The 26,114-nt window shown below is 43.4% G+C and overlaps 1 protein-coding gene across 1 annotated transcript in view; it reads right to left on the bottom strand.

The window, feature by feature from the left end:
• The window catches only part of LOC126176434 (neuropeptide Y receptor type 2-like), a 412,320-nt gene that overhangs the window by 1,194 nt on the left and 385,012 nt on the right, over positions 1–26,114 (bottom strand). Inside the window, exon 5 of the mRNA XM_049923590.1 lies at positions 12,762–12,947. Within this exon, the coding sequence (XP_049779547.1) occupies positions 12,762–12,947 (186 nt within the window). The remainder of the gene's footprint in view (positions 1–12,761; positions 12,948–26,114) is intronic.

Raw genomic sequence — 26,114 nt, 5'->3', positions numbered from 1 at the left:
GTTATTAAGAGTACAAATAAGTACATACATTTCACTTATGTACAATTTCAAAAAACTTGGATTTTCACATCCATTCTTGTTATATGTCAGCTTAACATCATTTGCAGAGCAGCAAATTCGAACACAGCTGGTATTTCTTTGTAAGATTCCGACCGCTTATTACGGGTTTTGTAGTCACTATGCTTTGTGTAATGAAGAATTTCGTATTCTTCAAATTTTGCGATGTTCACTATGGTGGTATGCACGCACCACATATACATCATCATTTTACAGCTTACATGCACTAAGGCAAGTGAAGTGGCATTTAAGCAATGGCCGTAACTCTTACTTTTATCAAAGATGTTCTATAAAAGCTTCTCTACTAAATACCTTTTATACATATTTATCTTTGGCCACAAAGACTATATTTCTGACGTCACAAAGACGTGCACTCAAGTTAGGTCACGGTGCAAATGTAGCGTAAACACTCTCCTATAGGTCAACGCAGGAAATGATGAACGGCCTATATTCAGAATTGCGTGCTGTTTGTCGTATAGGATACTTGTACCGCAGTGATATGCAGTTGGCTATTAAAACTGGAACAGCAGAAAAAAATAGCAAGTAACGAACGTTTAGTTATTGTGCATATTCAGTAATGAACATGTGGTCTAGGGGTAGTGATTCGGACTTGTAATCGAAACAGCGTGGGTCCCGGCCTCGAGCCTATCCACGACTTAAATATTGTAGAAAAGTCGTCAACAGTGCCGGACAAGGACATCCGACACACACAGTCACCCTTGCTCTGTCAAAGGCCTTGTCAAGGAAGGCGGAGGAATGGACGGGGGTTTTGGGAACCCCCTTTCCCTTTGGATGGGAAACTCTCCAAATAAGCCGTAAGAATCAGCAATGATCAACTGCACAAGGATGCAGAAGGCAATGGAAACTACAACATTAAAGGCACAAAATATGTATCCATAGGATGCGTGACCTGCAATAAAAATAGGATCTGTCCATAGGCTAAAGATTCCGCACTAGTTCCCCATTCGGATTTCTGAGAGGGTACGACCAATGGGGGGGGGGGGGGGGTTGAACGTGAGAACGGGAGAATAAAATACAAGTTGAATAACCAACGAAGAGGTAACATTCAACGAGAAGGGGCATGGGTTGTCAGAAGTTATAACGTAGTAGGAAAACTAGAAAATCTCAAAAGAGAAATGTAAGACCTCAGTCTAGATAGTGCAAGTCAGTGAAGTGAAATGGAAAGAATATAATGATTTCTCGTCGGACGAATATTAACAACAACATAATATTTATGAGAGGAGTGGCATTCGTAATGAATCGGAAAGTAGAGCAGGGAGCGAGCAAGTGGACGTTCAGTGGTAGGATTGTTCGTATCATATGCGACAGAAACTATCGCCGACAATGGCTGTACAGATATAAATGCCGAGGTCACAAGGCGAAGAACAAGAGATAAAAGTATACGAGGTTAGTGAACAGGTAATTCTGTATGTAAACGGAGATGAAAATCTAATAATTACGGGAACTGGACGCGGTTGTAAATGAAGGAATAGAAAAGATGTTACATGCCTGGCATTTGAAATGAGAGAAGAGACAGACTAATAGAATTCTCTGTTGAAGAATGTTACGAGGAGCTATACTTGGAGATAATGAGACACAGAAGATTAGAGATGCGTTTCATCATGGCCAGACACATACTCCGAAATCATATATTCGATTGGAAGGAAAACTATTAGCAGGTATTGACTCAGATCACAATTTAGTAACGATGGAAGTTTATGAGAGCGTTCGGATGAGTGTGGAAGAAAGTAGAATACTGAAGTACTGACGAACCATATGAGATTCGTTTGGGTTGTGCTAGGGACTTTTACACTGCGACAAGAAATACGACAGTAAAAATTTCAGTTGCAGAGGAGTGGACATCTCTAGAAAGGCCAAACAAAGATATTGGTGGATCAAACAAAGGTACAAGGAACATAACTCAGCAGAAGTAGAACATTTGGTAAGAGAAGAAATATTTCCACTGACAAACTGGAATGTATCGAGGCCAAAAGGAAAGGACTCCAGGATAATGTGAAGCAATCTACACTCCTGGAAATTGAAATAAGAACACCGTGAATTCATTGTCCCAGGAAGGGGAAACTTTATTGACACATTCCTGGGGTCAGATACATCACATGATCACACTGACAGAACCACAGGCACATAGACACAGGCAACAGAGCATGCACAATGTCGGCACTAGTACAGTGTATATCCACCTTTCGCAGCAATGCAGGCTGCTATTCTCCCATGGAGACGATCGTAGAGATGCTGGATGTAGTCCTGTGGAACGGCTTGCCATGCCATTTCCACCTGGCGCCTCAGTTGGACCAGCGTTCGTGCTGGACGTGCAGACCGCGTGAGAAGACGCTTCATCCAGTCCCAAACATGCTCAATGGGGGACAGATCCGGAGATCTTGCTGGCCAGGGTAGTTGACTTATACCTTCTAGAGCACGTTGGGTGGCACGGGATACATGCGGACGTGCATTGTCCTGTTGGAACAGCAAGTTCCCTTGCCGGTCTAGGAATGGTAGAACGATGGGTTCGATGACGGTTTGGATGTACCGTGCACTATTCAGTGTCCCCTCGACGATCACCAGTGGTGTACGGCCAGTGTAGGAGATCGCTCCCCACACCATGATGCCGGGTGTTGGCCCTGTGTGCCTCGGTCGTATGCAGTCCTGATTGTGGCGCTCACCTGCACGGCGCCAAACACGCATACGACCATCATTGGCACCAAGGCAGAAGCGACTCTCATCGCTGAAGACGACACGTCTCCATTCGTCCCTCCATTCACGCCTGTCGCGACACCACTGGAGGCGGGCTGCATGATGTTGGGGCGTGAGCGGAAGACGGCCTAACGGTGTGCGGGACCGTAGCCCAGCTTCATGGAGACGGTTGCGAATGGTCCTCGCCGATACCCCAGGAGCAACAGTGTCCCTAATTTGCTGGGAAGTGGCGGTGCGGTCCCCTACGGCACTGCGTAGGATCCTACGGTCTTGGCGTGCATCCGTGCGTCGCTGCGGTCCGGTCCCAGGTCGACGGGCACGTGCACCTTCCGCCGACCACTGGCGACAACATCGATGTACTGTGGAGACCTCACGCCCCACGTGTTGAGCAATTCGGCGGTACGTCCACCCGGCCTCCCGCATGCCCACTATACGCCCTCGCTCAAAGTCCGTCAACTGCACATACGGTTCACGTCCACGCTGTCGCGGCATGCTACCAGTGTTAAAGACTGCGATGGAGCTCCGTATGCCACGGCAAACTGGCTGACACTGACGGCGGCGGTGCACAAATGCTGCGCAGCTAGCGCCATTCGACGGCCAACACCGCGGTTCCTGGTGTGTCCGCTGTGTCGTGCGTGTGATCATTGCTTGTACAGCCCTCTCGCAGTGTCCGGAGCAAGTATGGTGGGTCTGACACACCGGTGTCAATGTGTTCTTTTTTCCATTTCCAGGAGTGTAAAAAGGAGTAAGCGTCTGGAGGACTGACTCATATTGTAGAATAGTCATACCAATGCTCTATGTAATGAACAGAAGGGTTGATAACATTAAGAAAAAGGGAAAAAGTAAAGTTCAGCGTTCGGACTCCAGACGGACCTATCAGGCCCGACATGGCACCCTGTCATCCTCTGTCAACGGCGTCTTTGGACGCCTTGAGGAGACACACGTGGTCAACAGACCGCTCTCCCAGTCGTCGTCTGGTTTCTTGAATTTCTAACCGCTACCAGTCGGTCGAGTAAGTCCTTAGTTTGCCTCAAAAATCAGAGTACAACCCGCACAAATCGACCCACCAAGCAAATTCCCAGGAATTGAACCTGGGTCTACCACAAGGTAGTCGGCCTTGTAGACTAGTCAGCTACGGAAGCAGACGATAACAGCAAGAATGCAGTCGGAATTCCGCTGCTAAACGCAGAGGAAAGAGTGGGTAGGTGTAAAGAGTGCACTGAATCCTTCTGTAAGGGACGGTAGAAAATGTAAATTCGTTAGTGGAATAGAACGAGTTGTCTAAGAGCAATTATTTTAAATTAGATTTAAAACTTGTTTCGCTACCTGTCAGATATGCGCGCTGGCTTAGCCTCGCCCGCACAGTAGCTCAGCGTGTTCGGCTACAACAATGAACTTGAAAGGGTATTACGTGACGTCCGCCCAGACCAAATGTAATGAACAATAACGGACAAAATTAAGAAAAGGAAAAAGAAACGTGGGTAGCGTCCTTGATTTGTACTCAAAACGTCCTCGGTACCGTTTTCGAAACCCTACATCGCTTGAATTTTGAATAAAAAGCATCTGAAATGGCAGTCGAAGACTTCTGGCATAAGAACTCACCCCTCTTTCAGCGAACGACCTTTCCAAAGAGGGTGGAGGAGTGCACAGAGTTTCAGGGCACTCTCTTGCCTTTAGAGTGCGTAACTGCTCGTAAAGACGGAATAATCAGCAATGATCAACAGCGTGAGGATGCAGAAGATGGCGAAAACCACTGCATTAAAGACACACAATGTACATCCACAACACATGTGGCCTGCAAATGAAATGGCTCTTGATGATCTCTCCACTGGCAAAAAATTCCGGACTAAATCACCATCCATATCTGCAGGAAAAACCTGAATAACCAACGAAAGGATTACGTTCTACGAGCTGTGGCGTGGAATGTCAGAAGTTCTAACAGTATAGTGAAGGTATAAAAACTTGAAGGGGAAATGCTAAGGCAGAATCTAGATATAGTGGGGGTCAGTGAAGTGAAATGGAAATAAGACACAGATATGTGATTAGCTAAGTACAGTGTAATACTGACAGCCGCAGAAAATGGTATAACGAGTGTATGATTGATTACGAATATGAAAGTAGGGCGGAGTGTGAGTTATCGTGAACAGTTCAATGATAGGGTAGTTCTCATTAGAATCGAAATTGGAGTACATAGAGCTCTCATCTTCGGCAGGAACAGTACCTCCAAAGCTGCTGTATATCGAATCGAACTGAGCTTTGATGACACTTACGGATTTGGTATTACATGCTGCTTCAACAGTAGGGCAGAGTTCGCCAATTCTGTGGTTGGCGAGTGGTCCTTGTCTTCCCCGCCATTCACGGGAATAGTTCTGGAGAACGCGTTGGTCGGAGCAACAGTCGAATACCCTAAGACACAAAGTGTGGTCATGCGTTGCCTTGTTATAAGATTTCACCAGAGTGACATAAGCCAACAGACCAGCCTTAACAGAAACATGACGGCTATACCAAACAGACATGACTGTGTTGTGTACCCAATGACACCCTACTTCATGACAGGCACTGGTCCTGTGTGACGAAGACGAATGAAACCTGGCAGCTTTCGTTCTTCTCGAAACGTCGAGATACGTATAAGTCCATCGTGATGTTGTAACTCGTCTGCAAGGTCAGCACTTCGTCCAGTGCTCTTATGGGGCGGACCACAGTCGGTAAACCTACTTCTGATGAACCATCAAGAGAACCATAAAAAACATTCGCTGTATGTGTGTATATATCTCTGCCGAGCGAACAATGTCTGTCCTCACGTAATCCCTGTCACGTGCGACAGTTGAAATCCAGCATGTTCCACCCGATGCCGTCGAGCCCATATTTGCATTTTAGTCATCATACCACGACTAGTGCGAGCAGCAGTACCGTGGAATGGTAAATCTTTGTGTCAGCAGAGCCAGAAATTGCCGTTTTCGGATTCCGACAAGCCCTGGTAGGTGCTCCGCCTTATTGCATGACTGTCTACCAAACAACCAACATCCAAATGCTATTTCTGAATTAGAATTGCATTGTGAAATCTTTAATTATGTACGGTGAACCATAACTCTACAAACAGACTTTCATCGACCAAACTAAGATAGAAATGTCTAATAAACATGGGCTCTACATTGCATGCCTTAGCAGCTAAGGGCACTAGTTCATCTTTGATACTGTGAAACACACCTCTTCTATAGAACAAGTGCTCACAGCTCGTAAGGTATGCCTTTTAGAGCCGAAGGTTACAGGAAAATTTTTTTTTTGTTTTGTTTTGCTCCATACTACTACCTCTGAAAGTTTGTCGTGTCGTTGGAGCTCTGGTTCATCCTGTATATAGACTGCAAACGTCGTCAATCCTACCTGCCTTCCTACTTGCCTACCTACCTAAGCGTAGTTAACTGTACTGAAAACTTTCCGAAGGCATGATAACCCTTGCGAAGCATAGAGAACATAGCGGGCGTGAGGTGCCCACAGCGTATCGATGCTAATGGTAGCAACGCAACGTAAGACGACATTCTCGTAATTCTCATTCAGGACGGTACTGCTGTTCCGTACAAACGCACATTTGAACCACTACATATTGTGGTCAATTAGGGTCATTCGCAGCACAGGCAAAACCGACATAGGCATTTTCGAAGCAATTTAAACAATATGTAGCGACTCACGGCGCAGATTAAAACAAAGGTAGAGATTCGCAGCCCAATTAAAACCATTGAAGCCCATAGAATGTGACACAGGACTAACAGGAAATATTTACTACTAGCTGCTCAACCAGATTGTGTTCTATTCGCCATAAAGCCGTCCTCCAATGGTACAGCGAAATATGAAGATGGGGAGGGGGGGAGGGGAGAGGGAGGCTAAACGATATGATGATACAGGAAAAGTGTAGAATCTGTTTTGCTGTCAGAAAGATGGCGTGAATGTGCGGCTTCGTTTAGGAGAGCCTTAGTTACCACTACACCATAATCGTCACAATCAACATCACCACTATAGGAAATTTTAATCTGTGATAATTATATGCATATTTTGCTTGTTGAAGGAACATTTAACAGTGTGGAATAGTTCCAGAATTCCATCTATCCCATTCTCTTCTCACTCGTACAGCGTACTTGTAGTGGCGCCAACTATCACCAAAGGAGACACCTCTGCGATAGCACCACACACGATCACAGCGCATAATTGTAACGGGAGGAGGCCATGCGAGATACTGAAACTATTCACCATAAGTGCATGATTCTATCATAGCACACTCATATAAAATACATAAGTTAATAGTAATGTTCTGCGTTCTGGTCCCAGACGGGCCGCTCTAGCGTGACCGACCGCCGTGTCATCTCCTGCCAATGGCTTTACTGAGTGCAGTATGGAGGGCCATATGGTAAGTACACCGCTCTTCCGGTCGTTGTTGGGTTTCTTCGCTTTGGAACCCCTACTAATGGGCCGAGTAGCTCCGTTGTTGGCGTAACGACGAAGCGTGCTCCCTTTGAGGAAAAATCTCCAGAGTTCCGGGTAGCAAACCCGGGTGCCAGGCCGGCACTAAGGATACAACATGTCTACCTACAGAGTGTGTGGCCTTTAGCTGAAGAAAGTCATTATGATTTCTCCATTGCAAAAGATTCCAGATTAGTGCCCCATTCGAATGTATGTATGCTGCTGATTATTGAAAAGTTTCTTTTGTGTATGTTTCTACACAAATTTTCGATATGTGCCCCTTTAGTGATTCGATAGACATCAAGCCGATAATCAAGTTCCTCCCACACACGGCGCAGCATGTCCCCATCAATGAGTTCGAAAGCATTGTTGACGCGAGCTCGCAGTTCTGGCACGTTTCTTGGTAGAGGAGGTTTAAACACTAAATCTTTCACATAACCCCACCGAAAGAAATCGCATGGGGTTAAGTCGGGAGAGCGTGGAGGCCATGAAATGAATTGCTGATAATGATCTCCACCACGACCGATCCATCGGTTTTCCAATCTCCTGTTTAAGAAATGCCGAACATCATGATGGAAGTGCGGTGGAGCACCATCCTGTTGAAAGATGAAGTCGACGCTGTCGGTCTCCAGTCGTGGCATGAGCCAATTTTCCGCGGGCTACGCGTGAAACTTGCCCGCACGCGTTCAACCATTTCTTCGCTCACTGCCGGCCGACCCGTTGATTTCCCCTTACAGAGGCATCCAGAAGCTTTAAACTGCGCATACCATCGCCGAATGGAGTTAGCAGTTGGTGGATCTTTGTTGAACTTCGTCCTGAAGTGTCGTTGCACTGTTATGACTGACTGATGTGAGTGCATTTCAAGCACGATATACGCTTTCTCGGCTCCTGTCGCCATTTTGTCTCACTGCGCTCTCGAACGCTCTGACTGCAGAAACCTGAAGTGCGGCTTCAGCCGAACAAAACTTTATGAGTTTTTCTACGTATCTGTAGTGTGTCGTGACCATATGTCAATGAATGGAGCTACAGTGAATTTATGAAATCGCTTCAATCATGTGTAATAGCCCTGTACAATCGAAATAAGCAGAGATAGTGAGGGAACACAACGGTGAACAATAATCACTGCTCTCAGGACACATCCTGAGGTAATCGGAGGAATTATGTGTTGGGTGGAATGTGAAGGTTGTAGAGGGAGGAAAGGCTTGAAACAGTGAAGAAGCTGAAGTAGATGTACGATGCAACCGTTTTGTAGAGACGAAGAAGCTTGCACAGGACGGAGCAGTGTGGGCAGCTGCACGAAATCCATTTGGGATCTGAATGCCACAACAACATAAATTATTTTGTTATGTCTTATAACTGATTTTTAAATGTAATTTTTAGGTAATGGCTTTGTTCCGCTTTACATTCCTGTATTATATCTTTTAACAATAAATTATGTCACTCTCGCGATTAGTGGTCAATGACCTATCAATGTTCTTCGACACATATTACCACGTATTTTGATCATATGATTTATATGTAAAGTTTCTTTATGTTTCCTTGTATTTTGGCATGTGCACTGATGTACCACTTTTAATTTTGTCATTTTATGTAATTATGTAATTTTATGTAATATAGAGCTCAGATGGCAACCCAGTTCAAAGCAAAGAAGGGAAAGCAGAAAGGTGGAAGGAGTATATAGAGGGTTTATACAAGGGCGATGTACTTGAGGACAATATTATGGAAATGGAAGAGGATGTAGATGAAGACGAAATGGGAGATAAGATACTGCGTGAAGAGTTTGACAGAGCACTGAAAGACCTGAGTCGAAACAAGGCCCCGGGAGTAGACAACATTCCATTTGAAATACTAATGGCCTCGGGAGAGCCAGTCATGACAAAACTCTACCATCTGGTGAGCACGATGTATGAGACAGGCGAAATACCCTCAGACTTCAAGAAGAATATAATAATTCCAATCCCAAAGAAAGCAGGTGTTGACAGATGTGAAATTTACCGAACTATCAGTTTAATAAGTCACAGCTGCAAAATACTAACGCGAATTCTTTACAGACGAATGGAAAAACTGGTAGAAGCCGACCTAGGGGAAGATCAGTTTGGATTCCGTAGAAATGTTGGAACACGTGAGGCAATACTGACCTTACGACTTATCTTAGAAGAAAGATTAAGAAAAGGCAAACCTACGTTTCTAGCATTTGTAGACTTAGAGAAAGCTTTTGACAATGTTAACTGGAATACTCTCTTTCAAATTCTGAAGGTGGCAGGGGTAAAATACAGGGAGCGAAAGGCTATTTACAGTTTGTACAGAAACCAGATGGCAGTTATAAGAGTCGAGGGGCATGAAAGGGAAGCAGTGGTTGGGAAAGGAGTAAGACAGGGTTGTAGCCTCTCCCCGATGTTATTCAATCTGTATATTGAGCAAGCAGTAAAGGAAACAAAAGAAAAATTCGGAGTAGGTATTAAAATTTATGGAGAAGAAGTAAAAACTTTGAGGTTCGCCGATGACATTGTAAATCTGTCAGAGACAGCAAAGGACTTGGAAGAGCAGTTGAACGGAATGGACAGTGTCTTGAAAGGAGGATATAAGATGAACATCAACAAAAGCAAAACGAGGATAATGGAATGTAGTCAAATTAAGTCGGGTGATGCTGAGGGAATTAGATTAGGAAATGAGACACTTAAAGTAGTAAAGGAGTTTTGCTATTTAGGGAGTAAAATAACCGATGATGGTCGAAGTAGAGAGGATATAAAATGTAGACTGGCAATGGCAAGGAAAGCGTTTCTCAAGAAGAGGAATTTGTTAACATCGAGTATAGATTTAAGTGTCAGTAAGTCGTTTCTGAAAGTATTTGTATGGAGTGTAGCCATGTATGGAAGTGAAACATGGACGATAACTAGTTTGGACAAGAAGAGAATAGAAGCTTTCGAAATGTGGTGCTACAGAAGAATGCTGAAGATAAGGTGGGTAGATCACGTAACTAATGAGGAGGTATTGAATAGGATTGGGGAGAAGAGAAGTTTGTGGCACAACTTGACTAGAAGAAGGGATCGGTTGGTAGGACATGTTTTGAGGCATCAAGGGATCACAAATTTAGCATTGGAGGGCAGTGTGGAGGGTAAAAATCGTAGAGGGAGACCAAGAGATGAATACACTAAGCAGATTCAGAAGGATGTAGGTTGCAGTGGATACTGGGAGATGAAGAATCTTGCACAGGATAGAGTAGCATGGAGAGCTGCATCAAACCAGTCTCAGGACTGAAGACCACAACAACAAACAACAACATGTAATATATGACACGGCGCTAACATTTAACCCTTCTGCCACGTAGCGGCAATTTTGTCTTTCGACCCTTGCTTTATGGGAACTCACTTAGTACGTCATCTCAAGTCACGTACACAAATGATAACGTTCTCACCCTTGAGCAACCTTTGCTCTTGGGTAGGTAGAAATGGATAGTATTTACACTTTTGATTAATGTTGTTTAGTTATTACCATCTAAAAAGTTATTCTAATGTATTTTTGTATATCAACTCATTTGTTACGTTTCTATTTTAGAGTTCTGAAGATGGAAATAATCCCTATACGCGTCATGCACACTTCGTGACCAATAACGTCAGTCTTCACTTTCTGGTTGACCTCATTCTAAACATTTTGAACTTTATTACAAAAATGATTACTATTACTTCTACAGTAGGGCCCTCATAATAAATTGTGAAAGACGTGGTTACAAGTAAATTTTAGATTACCCGAAGGAAGGAAATGGTTCTTACGTTGCTCTCCAAAGACCGGGTCAGTTTTAAGTTTTTCATATTCACTTTTTGAGTCCTTATTAAGTTACTCCATAGATTTCAGACTTTTTTTTACGAAAAAGCTTTTTTCCCAACAGTTCCACAATAATTACTACAGGGCAGTTAAGGAAGACTAGAAAATAAAAAAAAACTGCTTTTACATTTACCTGATACTTGTTTCCTGCTGTAATGGCATGTAAATGATGGTGTAGTCACAGTGATGAAATCTATGATGTGAAAATATGCTTCACAAGATGTAGTTTATTATAAAGACAAGGCATCTGTCATCACCAAGGCGTTATTTATTTAATGTTTAGTGGTTACTGACGTATTAAGGCTAATAAATAAGTCCAGTTATTTATTGGTTCTGTAACAGTGAAAACTACTTTGCTGGATGGTTCATATGTAACAGTTTCATCACCTAGTTACAACATTCTCTACTTCAAACAAAATAATCAGATACCCACACATTACACCTGTTGTATTTTAATTAATTTTTAATGTAGAACAATTGACGTACCCGAAAAAATTCCGAATAATTTTACAGAAAGTTACTCGATATCTGAAGTTGTGCACAATTTTCATGCACCCATTTGTGCAGGATGTTTCCCATTCTTTGCGAAAAACCTGTGTGGGTGACGGATTACGTCGTGGTGAACGACAAATTGTTCCCAACGACGCTTGACGTGTTTTAGTATCCCTCAGCCCTGCGGTGAAGAGATTTCACCGAATTAGCGTAGTCTATTAACCAGGTGCACAGCATGAAATCTATCCCAGTAAATTGATGGAGTGATTCTCAACAAGAAAACTATAAGAAAGAGTTTGTCTGAGGGGAGAGAGTGATTTTAGAATCAAGAAGTTCAGTTTTGCCACACCTACCGCTTTTCACGCGGTATGAATCCATGACAGGCGTCACACATTGCATACAAAAGCTGCAGATTGCCTCCTTGCTGCCTCCTTTCAGGGGCGCAAACAGTCTTAAACGATGACATTAGGCGTAAGCAAACATTTTGTATCTAACACTAGTTGTTCCCCATGTGATGATTTATCACATCTACACGTCTGTAATAAATATTTTTAGAAAAGATGCACATTTTTAATCATGTGATGGTTTATCACACCTACACGTTTGTAATAAATATTTTTTGAAAAGATGTACATTTTTAATAACAGCAGATTTAATACTATGAACAATTGGCACTTCCAATCTTGTGGATGTTTAAATGTTAATATGTGCTTGAGCGTGATAGGAATTTTAGAACTAATTATGAATTTCACCTGGTTATTGCTGTTTAATCAGGAATATCCTTTGTGAGTCCGTTGTTTAATACACAAACTATTCTGTAGTCTCTGGCTGTTATTTGTCACATCAGAACTGTTGTCATCACAGGCGAGTCAGAGCAGCAGCTACTTTAATAATTAATATCACAGTAAAACGGACATAGTAACAAGCATTAATCTTTGGTAACAAACGAACATGTACTGAAAATAGTCACATGAAAATGAAACAAAATTGTTAATTTAATAATTTTGATAAATACTGCATGCCAAATTTTTAGCTCTCAATAATTTGTAAGCCCTGTAGGGGCTTTAAGAAATGGTAAACCAAGTTGTAACATGCTTACGATATCCTTCTACGTTTACGTGTTGTTCGCTCAGTGTAATGTTATCGTCACGAGTGGACACTCCATTAATTCTGAACAAGCTCTCATCTCACGTAACATACACGTTACCGTCTCGCCGCCGTCTTACCCCTTTTGCATCTCGAAGGGAGCAGTTGCATGAACTCGTGTCGGATGTTGGAGTTCAGCCAGCCGTAGACGATAGGGTTGCTGACGGCTGACGTCATGGCGGTGATGTGGCAGGCCGCCAGGGCGAGGTACTGCGCTTCCGTTGTGGCCTCGGGAAACCCCAGGTCCATTACAATCTGGTACAGCCCTGCGAAACAAAACGTATGCGGCTGGCTGCATTACACTAATTGTGACTGGGGACAATATATGGGAGTCCGTACCATGCATCCATGAAATCGTTCACTACTATAATTGCATCACCAGAAAAAATTGAAAACAATAAAAAATTAACTATGCGTGTGCTGAACAGCAGGAAGGATACGTGATTAAGTTCGTGTACGTTTCGATAGTATAGAGGGTGAGAATTCAGTACATCAAGTTGCCACATCTGATATCAACAGGGGCTCTAGCCCGCGTGGAATCGAATCGCACTGAGGCTGGATAACCGACAGGGCTACGTTGCCCCATACTACTCCTCCACTATGCTGACGATAATGGCTACCGAGTGTCGGTGTGCCAGTCTTTCAGCAAGCAACAACCAAGACTGCAAAAGGACATGATGTGCACAGAGGTAGTTCAGGATTTAAAAAAAAGAAGCACTCTGTCTTAAGGCGACCATCCGACTGCCGTGTCATCCTCAGCGGAGGAAGCGGATAGGAGGGGCGCGTGGTCAAACACCGGTCTTCCGGTCGTTATGATGCATTTCTTTGACCGGAGCCGCTACTATTCGGTCGAGTAGCTCCTCCCTTGGCTTCACGAGGCTGAGTGCACCCCGAAAAATCGCAACAGGCCATGGCGGCCTGGATGATCACCCACCCAAGTGCCGGCCCTCCCGACAGCGCTTAATTTCGGTGATCTGATGGCAACAGGTCTATCCACTGCGGCGAGGACGTTGCTAGCTCAGGATAGTATAGGAAAAATGCGTTCTGGCGTTTTGTTGAAGGATAACTTCACGGATACGTCGATTATAGGGCTTAACCTCGGGGCTCAGCATGTCAGACACATAACCTTACGTCAAAAGTGCCCGTTATGTGAAGCTGAGGTCGTCGTATCTGATGCGCAATGGTCTGCAGCACCATCACGAAAGGTACTGCACCAGTATGACAATGACGAATGCTATCTTATAGCCTCCAAACTCTGGTACATCCATCGTGATGCCGAACTAAGACACGTCTGAAATGCCGGCGTTGTGTCACTCCTGTGCCCTGCGTTCTCGTTAGACGAACCATTGTCAGCAAACCTTCCTCTACCGCCGCGTTATGGAAGTTGCATCGACTGTCTTCTTGTTGACAGTCCGTGGTGCTCCAGTCGTCACTGTAGCATCCATACTTGTGTTTTTGAGTTTTCAGAAACACCAAGACCAAGGGATGTGACCTCAGTTAAATTTATTCCACCATTTAGGGACATGACACTACACAGACCTTTGTAGACTTGTGCATGCACCTTGACTCCGTAAATTCTGTAAGGAGTAGCGCCACAACTTGTAGCAGTGAGAGCCATTGGACGTGTAGAATGGAATCAAAGAGCGCTTGAACATGCTGCTGGAGAATACTCTGCTACGCAGTTTTTTAGGTGTGTCCACAAAACATCAATTGTGGCTGCAAAAGAACCTTAACCTACAAATTCAGACCGACCATATCCCACATATTTTCAATGGGGAACTTGTTAGACGAACGCACAGGCGAGAGAAACTGTGGTGCACATCGTTCTTCGAAGGACACCTGCATATTTCTCGCCACATGTGGCCAGACATTGTGCTACTGAAATATGGCATTTGGAACGGCATGCCGGAGGGGTAATGCCTCAGGCTATAAAACCCTCCTCATGTAGCTGTAGCTGTTCAGTGTATCCCCAAGACTAACGTGGTCAGGGTACGTGTTACCATCAATGGTGGCCCCATCCATCACACTTGGCATTTGTCCTCTATGCCACTCAACAATACAGCGTGCGCGATTACTTTCACCACGGCTGCGTCTAACGCACATGCGGCCATCACTGCAGGACAAGATGAAGTGGACTCATCCGTAAACAATACATTTTGCTACACATCACGTCCTGTCGACTTCACGAGCCCATCTCAGTCTGCGGCGTCGGTGGGTTCTGGTCAGTAGAAGCCGACACAGTGGCATGCTTGCCACCAGTCCAGTCAGCTGAGGACAGCGCCGAACCGTCGGCAGAGACATGTCCACAGCCATTGCAGGGCGTCGCCCAACACCATGGACGAAGCTGTTCTGTCCGTTATTGCCAAGCGGACGTGACGGCCATCATCTAGCGCTGTGGTCACTTTGTGTCGATCAGTACACTGTCGGCGCTGTGTACGGCCCTCTACTCTCCACTGGTTCCACATAAGGCTCACTGCCGATGCAGCGTGCCCTGTATGAGCCGTAGTGTCATGGAACGATAGACCAGCCTCCCGGAGAGCAAACCTCGGCCTCGTTCGAACGCTCTCAATTTCCGATATTGCACCCTGTGACGCTGGCGAGGAACAGCGGCACCTGATTATATGTTTACACTTCCTACGAGGGAGCCGCATCGCCTGAGCGTTGCGAAACACTGTCCTCTTCTGTCACACAAAAGGAGGTGCTGTTGGGCCTAACTGCATGCCCCCTCTCTGTCACTGAAATTACTTATTATGGTTCCGCTGTTCTACAAATTTTCTTTATCGTGGAGTGTTGTTGCAGACCATCTCTCTTGGGTTTTCACTTTTTACAAATGTTTTCTTGTTGGATGTATTCCAGTATCTGTTTTTGCCCTCTGCAGCACTTTCTGTTACCATGGAGGTTATTCCCTCATGTCTTAACACAGGTCCTGTTATCCTGTTCCTTCTTCTTGTCAGTGGTTTCCATGTATTCTTTTCGTAACTGATTCTGTGGAAAAGTCCTTATTCTTTATCTTATCAGTCCACCAAATTTTCAACATACTTCTGTAGCACCTCATCTCAAATGCTTTGATTCTTTTCTGTTCCTGTTTTTCCACGGTCCATGTTTCACTGCCGCACAATGTAGTGTCTAAGATGTAAAAACTCAGAAATATTTTCCTTAGATTAAGGCTTATTTTTGATACTATAACCCTTTTCTTGCCCGGGAAAGCCCTCTTCGTATGTGGTAGATTTAATATTATCCGTTTTTCCCTATGTCTTACTCCTACGTTTCTCAGGACGTCGAACATCTTGCACCATTTTGCATTATCGACCGTTTTTCTAGGTCGACGCGACAGATCCGATGGTTATTTTTTTTTAGTCTTGTTTCCATTATCAAACACAACATCAGAGTCACTTCTCTGGTGACTTTATCTTTCCTAAAGCCAAACTGATCGTCATCTAGCTGATCCCCAATTGTCTTTTCCGTTCTCCTGTCAGTAGTTTGGATGCATGAGCTGTTAAGTTGACTATGCAACAATTCTCTCAGTTCCCGCAATTGTTGGCTCTTGCTATCTTAGGAACTGTGTGAATGATATTTTTCCGAAAGTCTGATGGTACATCGACAGTCCCACATATTTTGCACACGAACTTGAACGGTAATTCGATTGCCACTTCTCACAGTAATTTTATGAATTACGATCGAATGTTACGTATCCCTTCTACCTTTCATCTCAAAAAAGTCTTTCAATGCTCTTTTAAATTCGTACTCTAATACTGGATCCATTCTGGCTCTAATACTGGATCCCCTGTGTCTTCCTTATCACAAATAATCTCGTCAGAGAAGCCTTCCACCTCATAGAAGCCACCTATCCCCTGTCTCCTCTGCGGTTGACAGTGAAATTCCCGTTGCACACTTAATGTTACCACCTTTTCTTTCAGTATCAGCGAAGGTTGTTCAAATTTTCTCTATGCTATGTATTTCTTTTCTTCCGCCAGTCATTTCTTTTTCCATTTCTTCACATTCTCCCTGAGGTCATTTATCCTTGGCTTCCCTGTACTTCTTATTTATTTCATTCCTAATGGATTAATAGAGTTACATTCCTGTCTATACCTGAGCGTGTTTGTACTTCCTTCTTTCGTTAACACTTTAAGTACATCCTCTGTTATCCATGGTTTCTTCGTAGTCAAGGCCCCTATACCTATGTATTCCTTTCCAACTTCCGTGATTGCCTTCTTTAGAGATGTTCCTTCCTCTTCAACAGAACTGCCTACTGAGCTATTCATTATCACGGTATCCAAGGCCTCAAAAATTTGAAGCGTATGTCTTCATTCCTTAGTACTTCCATGTGACACTCCGTTGCGCATACATCCTTCCTGACCAGTATGCTACACTTCAGCCGACTCTTCATCATTAGTAAATTTTGATCTGAGTGTACATCTGTTCGAGGGGCGCCTTGCAATCGCATATTTTATTTCCGTATCTCTGCCTAACCATGATGTAATCTAACTGAAATATCCCCGTATATTTCGGTCTGCTCCATGTATAGTTTCACCTCTTGTGAGTCTTGAACAGTATATTCGCTATTAAACTCTGAAATTTACTGCAAAACTGAATTAACCCTTCTTCTTTCTCACTCCTACTGCCAATCACGTATTTTCCCGTAACTTTTTTTTCCGTTCCTTTCCTTACAACCGAGTTCCAAACAACGACGTTTATTATATTTTCATATGTCATTGCATAATGAGATTTTCATCTGTCATTGCATAATGAATTTCCCGCTCAATATCTTTATACACTTTCTCGATCTCTTCATCTTCGGCCTGCGACGTCGGCATGTGTACCTGAACTATCATTGTCGTTGGTTTGTTGTGGAGTCCGATGGGAACAACCCTGCCACTGAACTGTTCACAGTATCTCATTCTCGACCCTGTCCCCTATATTCCTATTCATAAGGAATGGGAATCCAATTGTGCTATTTTCTGACGCTCTTGATATTAGGTACAAGAAACAATCACATTTCCCGACACAAGATATGTGACGCCGCTACACGATGCGGCATGCTCTAGTGAACAAAACTGTGTCTTCCTTAGGGCATTGGTCGCTTGGGGACCCAGAGATCCTGCAACGCATTAAGTACGGCCCCACTGAACGCATCGATTCCCTATTCGCTATACAGGCATTGGTTCTCGACCAACACCTTCAGCAATATCGGTAAACGATAATCCGCACTCAGGACAGACGATCCTTCTGATTACATGAGGCACAACACTATCTAGGCGTTAGTCCGACTACTTTACGCTCTTGTGCTAATGTCCTAACCATTTTCATATACATTCATATAGTACACATCGTATCAAATTGACGTTTGGCGAATGCCGCTTCCTTGACGATGCAATTTTAATGGCTAGCAATGTAACTCTCGTTGGAAACAATGTATAGGGCTAGTCGCAACGCGAGGATCTCATCTTATGGAGAGAAGTACTTTAAGTAATTGTTAAGGGGGGTGTAATGTCAATGGATAAAAAAATTTAAAAAATATTATTTTCTTAGCCTACAGAGTTTAATCTATGTTGTGCTTAAATTTTATCGTCATAGCTGCATTACAAATTTCTTTATAATGTTTAAATATTTAACTCTGTACTGACAGCCACTCCCTTCTTTTCAAAATTTGGGAATGTGCTTGCTTCATCGGAATTGTTGTGAGAGTTAAGGAATGAGGTAGGTTAGAAATTTTAAAAATGAACATGGATAGGTTGAAGTTAGATATAGTGGGAATTAGTGAAGTTCAGTCGTAGAGGTAACAAGACATCTGGTCAGGTGTATACAGGATTATAAACACAAAATCAAATAGCGGTAATGCTGGAATAGGTTTGATAATGAATAAAATAATAATAGTGTGGGTAAGCTACTACCAAAATCACAGTGAACGCATTATTGTGCGCCAACATAGACACGAAGCCCACGCCTACCACAATAGTACAAGTTCATATGCCAACTAGTTCCGCAAATGGTGAAGAGATCGATGAAACGTATGATGAGATAAGAGAAATTATTCAGATAGTGAAGGGAGACGAAAATTTAATTGTCATGGGTACTGGCATTCGATAGTAGGAATAGGAAGAGAAGGAAACGTAGCAGGTAAATATAGAATGGAAGTAAGGAATGAAAGAGGAAGCCGCCTGGTAGAATTTTGCACAGAGCATAACTTAATCATAGCTAACATGAGGTTCAAGAATCATGAGAGAGGGTTGTATACATGGCGAGGCCTGGAGATACTGGAAGGTTTCATATAGAAGAAACTGCAAAATGGTGGGAACTTAAGGAGAGGGGACCTGATGAACTGACAAAACCAGAGGTTGTAAAGAGTTTCAGGGAGAGCATTACGGAAAGATTCACAAGAATTGGGGAAAGAAATACAGCAGAAAAAGAATGGGTAGCTATGAGAGATGAAATGGTGAAAGCAGCAGAGGATCAAGTAGGTAAAAAGACGAGGGCTAGTAGAAATCCTTGGGTAGCGGGAGATATATTGAATTTAGTTGATGGAGGGAGAAAGTATAAAAATTCAGTAAATGAACCAGGTAAAAAGGAATACAAACGTCTCAAAAATGAGATAGACAGGAAGTTCAAAATAGGCTAAGCAGGGATGGCTAGAGGACAAGGATGTAGAGGCATATATCACTAGGGGGAGGATAGATACTGCCCACAGAATATTAAAGAGACATTTGGAGGAAAGGCAACCACATGTATGAATACCAAGAGCTCAGATGGAAACCCAGTTCTAAGCAAAGAAGAGAGAGCAGAAATGTGGAAGGAGTATATAGAGGGTCTATACAAGGGGGATGTAATTGAGGATTACGGAAATGGAAGAGGATGTAGATGAAGACAGAATGGGAGGTATGATACTGCGTGAAGAGTTTGACAGAGCACTGAAAGACTCAAGTCGAACAAGGCCCCGTGAGTATACAATATTCCATTACAACTAGTGATAGCTTTTGGTTAGCCAACCCTGACAAAACTCTACCATTTGGTGAGAAAGATGTATGAGACAGGCAAAATATGGTCAGACTTCAAGAAGAAAATAATAATTCCAATCCCAAATAAAGCACGTACTGACAGGTGTGGAAAGTACCGAACTATCAGTTTAATAAGTCACCGGTGCAAAATACTAATACGAATTCTTTACAGGCTGTAACGGAACTGAAATGATGGTGGGCTGACAGTAATTTGGAGCCTGCGCGTCGGAAACGGGCGTGCTTGTGTGAGACTGCCAGGGAGTGCACCCTGATGCCATCTATTGGCGAAACTGGGAATTAGCGCTACCTGTCAGACAATGCACTAAGCTCTCGGAGTCAAATGTATTCTTTTTCTTGGTAATTATAAGTTATTACTGTATAATTTAATGTTGTAGAGCGCTAGTAGTAAATCATTATGACTGGTATGAACTCCAGGATAATAAATATAAATATTCTTAAATACTAAATGATTGCGGTAAAAAGGTGGTAGGGGAACGCCCCCACTCTTGGTGATACGAGTGTAGCTAGGGGTAGCTGGAGACACGGGGACTGAACAATGGAATGGCCTGGGGAGTGTTGACTTGATCGGACGTGCGTAACTGTGCTCATGCAAAAGTGATTGTGCAACAGAGAAGAGGCGAATATCATCGCTGTTTTTGGAGTGAAACGCGACGAATGGTTGTTGAAGCCGCCTCTATGCCACTGGGGCTGATTGTAAGAGTTCCTGCGCCCAGATTTTATGGCGGATGTGCAGTAGCTTATACGAGTGATACAGCTCGTAGTTCCAGCCGCCATTAAGGGCATGAGGCGTGAAGAGCTGCGTTAGCCACATGCATCTCACCACCAGCACCGACACATCTACCCAAGGCAAGACTGCTTGCAATTGTTAAGTCGAACTTTGTATACATGTAAAAGGAGAATACCAGTTTTCTTTTATGCAAGTGCAGAGGACAGAATATAGTAATGAGTAAAATTACGACGTATGTTGTTCATTGTAAAGTGTAGTAACCTCAAACATAGTATAGTGAAATCAAACTGAGGCCACCATCGCCTCTTTCATTTACAATTCTTTTGGTTGTAGAATACTTTAGCGTATAAGAATGTTGAAAAGAGCAATGGTCACACCAGAATGAGTCGCCTATTTATAGTTACTTAAATTTTTCTGAGTAACCTTTCAAGTAAAGTCACTTAACTAATTCTGTATCAATTGTCCAAAGAGCAATATCCAAAATCATTAAATAAGTTGAAGGATAGCATTTTGTTAACCAAAGTTGCATAAACTGTCTTCGTAGTAATTACCAAGCCAACTCACAGAAATTGAGAGAGTATTTGCTTTGTAGAATCATCTAGAATGATCAGAAATAGTAATATTCAGAATTAAGTTTAAATTCAACTCAAGCCATTTCACTTTGAAACGAGCCAAAAATTGATTTATTCTTTTGCTCCTTCAGAGCTGGCGACCATAGTTATAAGTATTTTCAGGAGGATTCGACGGTAAGTCTGCTGCTCTCGTCGTGCTGATAGGATTATTCACTGCTGCTAGCAGTGGTGATTGGATACACAAGCTCACTACCAAGTTAAGTGGGTCAGGTAGGCAGTGTTACCGTGTGAACTGTAGGGCACTGTAGGCCGTGGATCGAACCCGTTCAATCATCACAGCTCTTAGGGAAATAGTCCGGTTAGGAGTGTACTAATCATTAGGTAAATACTGGCGAGTAACGGTCAAAAATGTATACGCAAGTGAATTTAGCAAGGTCCACGTAGCACCTAGTTAATGTGGTGCAATGGCGAGGGTAGGAGTGGAGTAAAAGTGAGCTGAGCTTGTGGCAGCTGTGCTGTATTCAAATATTAACAACGTGAATTCACTACTACCTCTTACCATTAGGACTGAGCTATTTACAGTTAAAATACGTAGCAGTAAGCGCAAAGGCGTGACAGCTACAAGTCCGTATTGGTTTTATACATACGGAATTAGGAAGCGGGTCATTCCGTCAGTGGAGGGGGTTAAAACAACCGAGTCAGTTGAGAACATATCCCATTTACTGATGGATAGATTCAGCGGTTCGGTCACAAGGCGAATGGAAAAACTAGTAAAAGCCGACCTGGGGGATAATCAGTTTGGATTCCGTAGAAATGTTGGAACATGTGAGGCAACACTGACTGACTCTACGACTTATCTTAGAAGATAGATTAAGAAAAGGCAAACCTGCGTTTCTAGCATATGTAGACTTAGAGAAAGCTTTTGACAATGTTGACTGGAGTAGTCTCTTTCAAATTCTGAAGGTGACAGGGTAAAATACAGGTAGCGAAAGGCTATTTACAATTTGTACAGAAACCAGATGGCAGTTATAAGAGTCGAGGGGCATGAAAGAGAATCTGTGGTTGAAAAGGGTGTGAGACAGGGCTGTAGCCTATCCCCGATGTTATTCAATCTGTATATTGAGCAAGCAGTAAAGGAAACGAAAGACGAATTTGGAGTAGGAATTAAAATCCATGGAGAAGAAATAAAAACTTTGAGGTTCGCCGATGACATTATAATTCTGTCAGAGACATTAAAAGACTTGGAAGAGCAGTTGAACGGAATGGACAGTTCTTGAAAGAAGGATATAAGATGAACATCAACAAAAGCAAAACGAGGATAATGGAATGTAGTCGAATTAAGTCGGGTGATGCTGAGGGAATTACATTAGGAAATGAGACGCTTAAAGTAGTAAAGGAGTTTTGCTATTTGGGGAGCAAAATAACTGAAGATGGTCGAAGTAGAGAGGATATAAAATGTAGACTGGCAATGGCAAGGAAAGCGTTTCTGAAGAAAACTTTGTCAACATCGAGTATAGATTTAAGTGTCCAGATGTCGTTTCTGAAAGTAGTCGTATAGAGTGTAGCCATGTATGGAAGCGAAACGTGGACGATAAATAGTTTGGACAAGATGGGAATAGAAGCTTTCGAAATGTGGTGCTACAGAAGAATGCTGAAGATTAGATGTGTAGATCACATAATTAATGAGGAGGTATTGAACAGAATTGCGGGGAAGAGAAATTTGTGGCACAACATGAATAGAAGAAGGGATCGGTTGGTAGGGCATGTTCTGAGGCATCAACCGATCACCAATTTAGTACTAGAGGGCAGCGTGGAGGGTAAAAATAGTAGGGGGAGACCACGAGAGTAATACATTACGAAGATTCAGAAGGATGTAGGTTGCAGTAGTTACTGAGAGATGAAGAACCTTGCACAGGATAGAGTAGCATGGAGAGCTACATCAAGCCAGGCTCTGGACTGAAGACCACACCAACAACAAGGAAGGAGGTAAAAATTCTAAAGGCTGTTTTCTTTCGATATCTGTGGCTGACACTGTATCTTTGCCAGACTATTTTCGTTCATATGCTTAATGTACTATTTTGCAATACTGACACATCTTAGTTCGTAGCAGGTTTAATTAGCTAACCTTCACGTGGAAGTGAAGATATATGCATAACGGGTTATTTTATGGGATAGCTCTCAGGATAAACACAAAGAAATTAGAGGCTGTTAGGCTTGCTGTGTGGGCAATTTTTTTCCACAATATGCCAACCGATCAAAAACCAATGCACAATCCGTGACTGAAACACGATTTATGTAAGGGCAACTGAAAAAATGAGATGTATTCACATAAACAAAGGTTACCAGGCCCTATTATAAATGCATTTAAGTCCTTATCGAGGTTCCTTGCCAACCCTGATTTACTGAGGAAGTGTTTTCATGGGAAGACACAGAATGCAAATGACAGCCTCAATAATTTAATTTTGATTAGATGCTCAAAACGGGCATACTGTGGACTTGAAATACTGGAAATAGATGTCAATGATGTATTTTTATGTTGTAATGACGGATAAAATGTCAGAATGTCTCCAATAAAATTGGTATAGCTCCAGGAGCATACACAACGAAAGCATTTTACATCATTGATGAGAGCCGGGTTAAGGAAGGTGATAACTCAGTCTTACCAGCCAAAAAAAAAAAAAATCATTATGGAGTTCTTAAAAATTGAGCTAGCCTTATTACACTGAAGAGCCAAAGAAACTGATACACCTGTCTATTATCCCCGCGACCACGTAAAAGTGCCGCAACACGACGTGGTATGGACTCGACTAAAGTCTGAAGTAGTGCTGGATCCTGCAGGGCAGTCTGTTAATCCGTAAGAATACAAGGGGGTGGAGATCTCTCCAGAACAGCATATCGCAAGACATCCGAGATATTCTCAATAATGTTCACACCTGGGAAGTTTGGTGGGCGGCAAAAGTGTTCATGGAGCCACTATGTAGCAATTCTTGACGTGTGCGGTGTTTCAGTGTCCTGCTGGAATTGTTCAAGTCCGTCGAATGCACAACGGACATAAATGGATGCAGGTGATCAGACAGGTCGTTATATATGTGTCACCTGTCAGACGTATCAGGGATTCCACTTCACTTAAACTGCACGAGCCCCAAACAACAACAGAGCCTCCACCAGCTTGAACAGTCCCCTGCTGATATGCAAGGTCCATGGATTCTTAAAGGAGTTCTTCAGTCGTTTGACGTCACTCTTAGAACTTAAAAGCTGACACCATGAGTAGTAACCCATGTAGAAGATACTGCAAGTGAACTGATAGAAAAGAGGTGAAAAGCCGTGATGGAATGCAGTCATGTATTCATATGAGTAAGACAGCAGACCTTCTACGAGGTGCAGTCAAGTTCTAAGGCCTCCAATTTTTTTTCTCCGGACTGGAAAGTAATAGAAACATGCGCATTGTTTTAAAATGAGGCCGTGTTCATTGCCAATACGTCCCAGAGATGGCAGCACCCTATTGCAGATGAAATTTTACCGCCAGCTGCGACAATGAGAACTGTTTTAAATACTTAAAATGGCACTTTTTCTTATTTGAACAGTGTGCAATCATTCGTTTTCTGAAATTCTGAAACCGATTGAAATTCATCGACAGTTGAAGGAGACATGTGGTGATGGAGTTATGGATGTGTCGAAAGTGCGTTCATGGGTGCGACAGTTTAATGAAGGCAGAACATCGTGTGACAACAAACCGAAACAACCTCGGGCTCGCACAAGCCGGTCTGACGACTTGATCGAGAAAGTGGAGAGAATTGTTTTGGGGGATCGCCGAATGACTGTTGAACAGATCACCTCCAGAGTTGGCATTTCTGTGGGGTCTGTGCACACAATCCTGCATGACAACCTGAAAATGCGAAAAGTGTCATCCAGGTGGGTGGCACGAATGCTGACGGACGACCACACGGCTGCCCGTGTGGCATGTTGCCAAGCAATGTTGATGCGCAACGACAGCATGAACGGGACTTCCTTTTCGTCGGTTGTGACAATGGATGAAACGTCGATGCCATTTTTCAATCCAGAAACAAAGCGCCAGTCAGCTCAATGGTAGCACACAGATTCACCGCCACCAAAAAAATTTCGGGTAACCGCCAGTGCTGAAAAAATGTTGGCGTCCATGTTCTGGGACAGCGAGGGTGTAATCCTTACCCACTGCGTTCCAAAGGGCACTACGGTAACAGGTGCATCCTACGACAATGTTTTGAAGAACAAATTCCTTCCTGCACTGCAACAAAAATGTCCGGGAAGGGCTGCACGTGTGCTGTTTCACCAAGACAACGCACCCGCACATCGAGCTAACATTACGCAACAGTTTCTTCGTGATAACAACTTTGAAGTGATTCCTCATGCTCCCTACTCACCTGACCTGGCTCCTAGAGACTTTTGCCTTTTTTCAACAATGAAAGACGCTCTCCGTGGCCGCACATTCACCAGCCGTGCTGCTATTGCCTCAGCGATTTTCCAGTGGTCAAAACAGACTCCTAAAGAAGCCTTCGCCGCTGCCATGGAATCATGGCGTCAGCGTTGTGAAAAATGTGTACGTCTGCAGGGCGATTACGTCGAGAAGTAACGCCAGTTTCGTCGATTTCGGGTGAGTAGTTAATTAGAAACAAAATCGGAGGCCTTAGAACTTGAATGCACCTCGTATGCCCAAAATATTTTACCACCGCACTACTCCTATACCAAACATTTTACATAGTCTAGAAATGGTGGAACAGCAATGAAAAAATCGTAGGTTTACAGTCGATGATAACATAAGAAAGCTCGTGGAACTATATGCAGACTGTAGCGGACCTAGCCGGCCGAAGTGGCCGTGCGGTTAAAGGCGCTGCAGTCTGGAACCGCAAGACCGCTACGGTCGCAGGTTCGAATCCTGCCTCGGGCATGGCTGTTTGTGATGTCCTTAGGTTAGTTAGGTTTAACTAGTTCTAAGTTCTAGGGGACTAATGACCTCAGCAGTTGAGTCCCATAGTGCTCAGAGCCATTTTTTTTTTTTTTTTTTGTACCGGACCTCTTCAACATAAGCACGAATGGTGCCAAGGAACAAAGGTGCTATCAGAGGCCGGCCGGAGTGGCCGTGCG

The sequence above is a fragment of the Schistocerca cancellata genome, chromosome 3 (genome assembly GCF_023864275.1).
Source record: "Schistocerca cancellata isolate TAMUIC-IGC-003103 chromosome 3, iqSchCanc2.1, whole genome shotgun sequence".
Taxonomy (NCBI): domain Eukaryota; kingdom Metazoa; phylum Arthropoda; class Insecta; order Orthoptera; family Acrididae; genus Schistocerca; species Schistocerca cancellata.
Note: the sequence above shows the minus strand (reverse complement) of the source record. Positions and strands in the feature narration are given on the sequence as shown.